This window comes from Cryptotermes secundus, unplaced genomic scaffold (genome assembly GCF_002891405.2).
Source record: "Cryptotermes secundus unplaced genomic scaffold, Csec_1.0 scaffold3683, whole genome shotgun sequence".
NCBI classification, from domain to species: domain Eukaryota; kingdom Metazoa; phylum Arthropoda; class Insecta; order Blattodea; family Kalotermitidae; genus Cryptotermes; species Cryptotermes secundus.
Window position 1 is genome coordinate 3,478 of NW_019731306.1, and position 2,847 is coordinate 6,324.

Genomic DNA, 2,847 nt, shown 5'->3' on the forward strand with positions numbered 1-2,847 from the left:
ACTGAAGAGGGGACCCCTATAGCTTTCTCTTGAATAGCCATTCTTTCATTCTTCTGACCTTCAGTCAAGTATTCGAAAATCCGAAGGGTGTAAGCAGCGCTAGCAGAAGACCAAATGATTTTATTGCTTCCATCTGTTTTATGACACCAGAGACTGCTAAAATTTGTCAAGTGTTACAAACAGAAATGAAGTTATAATGCAGAACAACTCTGTGAAGAACTGGGAAACCATTTTTGCAGTACGCATCAAAATTAAAACACAAAAAATTGAAAATAGAGTACAACACTTTGTATTAAAAATTTCAAATCTTCCTTTATAATATGCGACACTATGTTCTTTTCTGAAATAAACAAAGTTATTTCCATCCATTTATCATAAAAATTGAGCTAGATAGAGCATTTTTAAACACAACGCTTAAAATTGATTAAGCGCCTAACAGGAACGGACATTTAAACGCAGCGTAGCAACGGGCATTTAAACGCGCACCAGCAGCGGACATTTAAGCGACACAGGGCATGCGTATTCCGCCTGTCCATTTGAGGTTGCGTGCGACAGTGAGTTATGAAGCGTGTGTAAATTAGCGATAGCGCTGTATTTAGGTGTAATTGAGAGGGAATGTGTAACGAAAGTGTTAATAGATCCAATCATCCTAACTATAACCTGTCATTTCGTCACGCATACCATCCTACACGTGACAATATCTTGCCACCTGAAACCATCTCAATAGCTTACGATATATATATATACCTGGCTTGACGTAATCCACATAGGTATGTCAAAAGTCTGTAGAAAAAAACAAAAATTTCTGAACTGTGTTGTTCGCCTGGAATTATTGACGCGATTTAACGAAGGAGATTTTTAAGAGGGTCGCAAATACAGCATATTCGTGTGAAACATAATCATAAGGGACTTCATATGTGAAACTAGCCTCTGGTGTTGCGCTGTGTTGAGCACAGTCACGAATTCTCGACTTCCATAAATGTGGGAACGTTTCTTGTCAGCTTCACAAGAAGGAGCCTGTGCACAATGTGACAGAAACAGAATGACCGGAAGAAACAGACGTGGTAAAATAATAGGCATATTTTCTTGGAATCAGCTTTCTGAGATTTTCGTAGATACGATCCAATTTCGAGAACTGGTAATTACAGTTAATTTATTAATTATCGCACTAGCCAGGAATCCTCACCGGTAGAGGTAGGTGGAGTGATTCGACTCCACCCGACTTGTCATACAATCCATCGCAGATGTGAGGCGTTCCTATAGATGAGTTTGCTGTCTCGCTTCCAGGTTCTCATGTGCCTTCAGAATAATTTGACGATATTTATTTTTCATTATCTGTTCGCAGGTTTAATTGATGACTATGGATAATACGCAGCAAAGAGAGAAGGAAAGTCCGGAGGAGGGATTTCGTTTCTTCCTTCTCGGCGTACAGAAGCAGGTGCAAGAAAGGGGGGCTCCCTTCATCAGTGAGATGGCGGCCTCGATGTGGGAGCACATGACACCGGACGACAGATGGGCGTATGAGGAACAGGCCCGAAACAAGGAGCACAGTCTGAGCCACGTGGATTTTAGTAACGAATTTCGGCCACGGAGGAGACACTGCGCATGGCTTGAGCGACTGCTGAACCAGGCTAACAGACAGAACAGGATGTTCAGAGAGATAGAGGAAACAGTGCGCGCACTCAAACACCAGAACTCACTGAAAACCCACCTGTTCCACCTAGTGCACGTCAGCTACTACTGCAAGGATAGCAGTGGCAGGTACCTGGGCTGTGAAATTGCTCTCGCTGAGTTCAGTTTTGTGGACGGCGTTAGGCAGGTTCTGCATGCATTCATTAACCCCGGTGAGATTCCTCTTGGCTACGCTTCTGAGGCATTCAAACATGCAACAGAAACTCATCTGCTTCCACTGCCTTCAGACGGTTTCGGGAGTGAGTCACATCATCAGGAAATACTCAGCAACATCAGATTTTTTCTAATGGGAGAGGACGGGGACGAAACAAACCTCCCGCCTCTCTATACGTCACCAGGAGACATCGAAGCTGTTGAAAGCGTTTTGTGCCTACTGAATGAACACCCTGGTCAGCAAATGAATGCAGGAAGAGACAACTTCCACGTATACTCTGTGTGCAAACTGTTTCACGAACTCCGGAATGCAAGCATGGGTGTTCCAAGCAAAGTGATTTTGCGTCCCAACTTCTTGGATGAACGCGAGCTGAGTAAACACGACTTGAAATACTATGCGGAGAGCATCTCATGCGAGTTCCATGAACAACTACAAGGAAGGCGGTACTGCAGTCTGTGGCATTTGCTGAGTTGGAGTATCCTCATTTTGGATGAGTGCCATGAACCGCTGGCGATAGAAATTGTTCCAGAAAAGCATCTCGCTTTCAGCTCCTATATTATCAAGATAGCGAGAGCTAAGGAACTGACTGGCTGCTGCAATCCGAAGAATTATCCCCAAGCAACAGCACTGATACAGAACAAACCAGTGCAACAACTAATGGCAGTAGGAGGCTTCCGGCCATGGCTACAGCGGCCCGTGCGTCCTCTCCGCAGACCCAGAGACCCCAATGGAGTGAAGCAGTGAGAACAACTGTGTGAACATCACTTTCTCCTAACCAAAGTGAGTTAGAAGCTACCCCCAGTTGGCCCCACAAGTAGGGTTGGCACCGCCCAGCAGTTATAATATATTGCACTGAATCCGGATCCCCTGCAACTGGATCAGGTTATTTTGTACCCCATAGATTTCTGTCTTTCTGTTGAGTGTTTGAATGTTTAATGTATGTATCATATTTGTTCTTATAAAAAAATTATACCCGAACTCTCATGCTTTTCCTATTAACA

The 2,847-nt window shown here is 44.0% G+C and overlaps 1 protein-coding gene across 1 annotated transcript; it reads left to right on the plus strand.

Annotated features, from left to right (window-relative positions):
• The first annotated feature begins 1,360 nt into the window (after window positions 1–1,360).
• LOC111867031 (protein maelstrom homolog) lies at window positions 1,361–2,590 on the plus strand. Its single transcript, XM_023856495.1, has one exon. It carries the CDS (start codon window positions 1,361–1,363, stop codon window positions 2,588–2,590), a length of 1,230 nt encoding a protein of 409 aa, XP_023712263.1.
• The last annotated feature ends 257 nt before the right edge of the window (window positions 2,591–2,847 follow it).

Bases quoted from the DNA above. Each gene is read 5' to 3' on its own strand.
- LOC111867031 (XM_023856495.1), top strand. From the start codon at position 1,361: ATGGATAATACGCAGCAAAGAGAGAAGGAAAGTCCGGAGGAGGGATTT.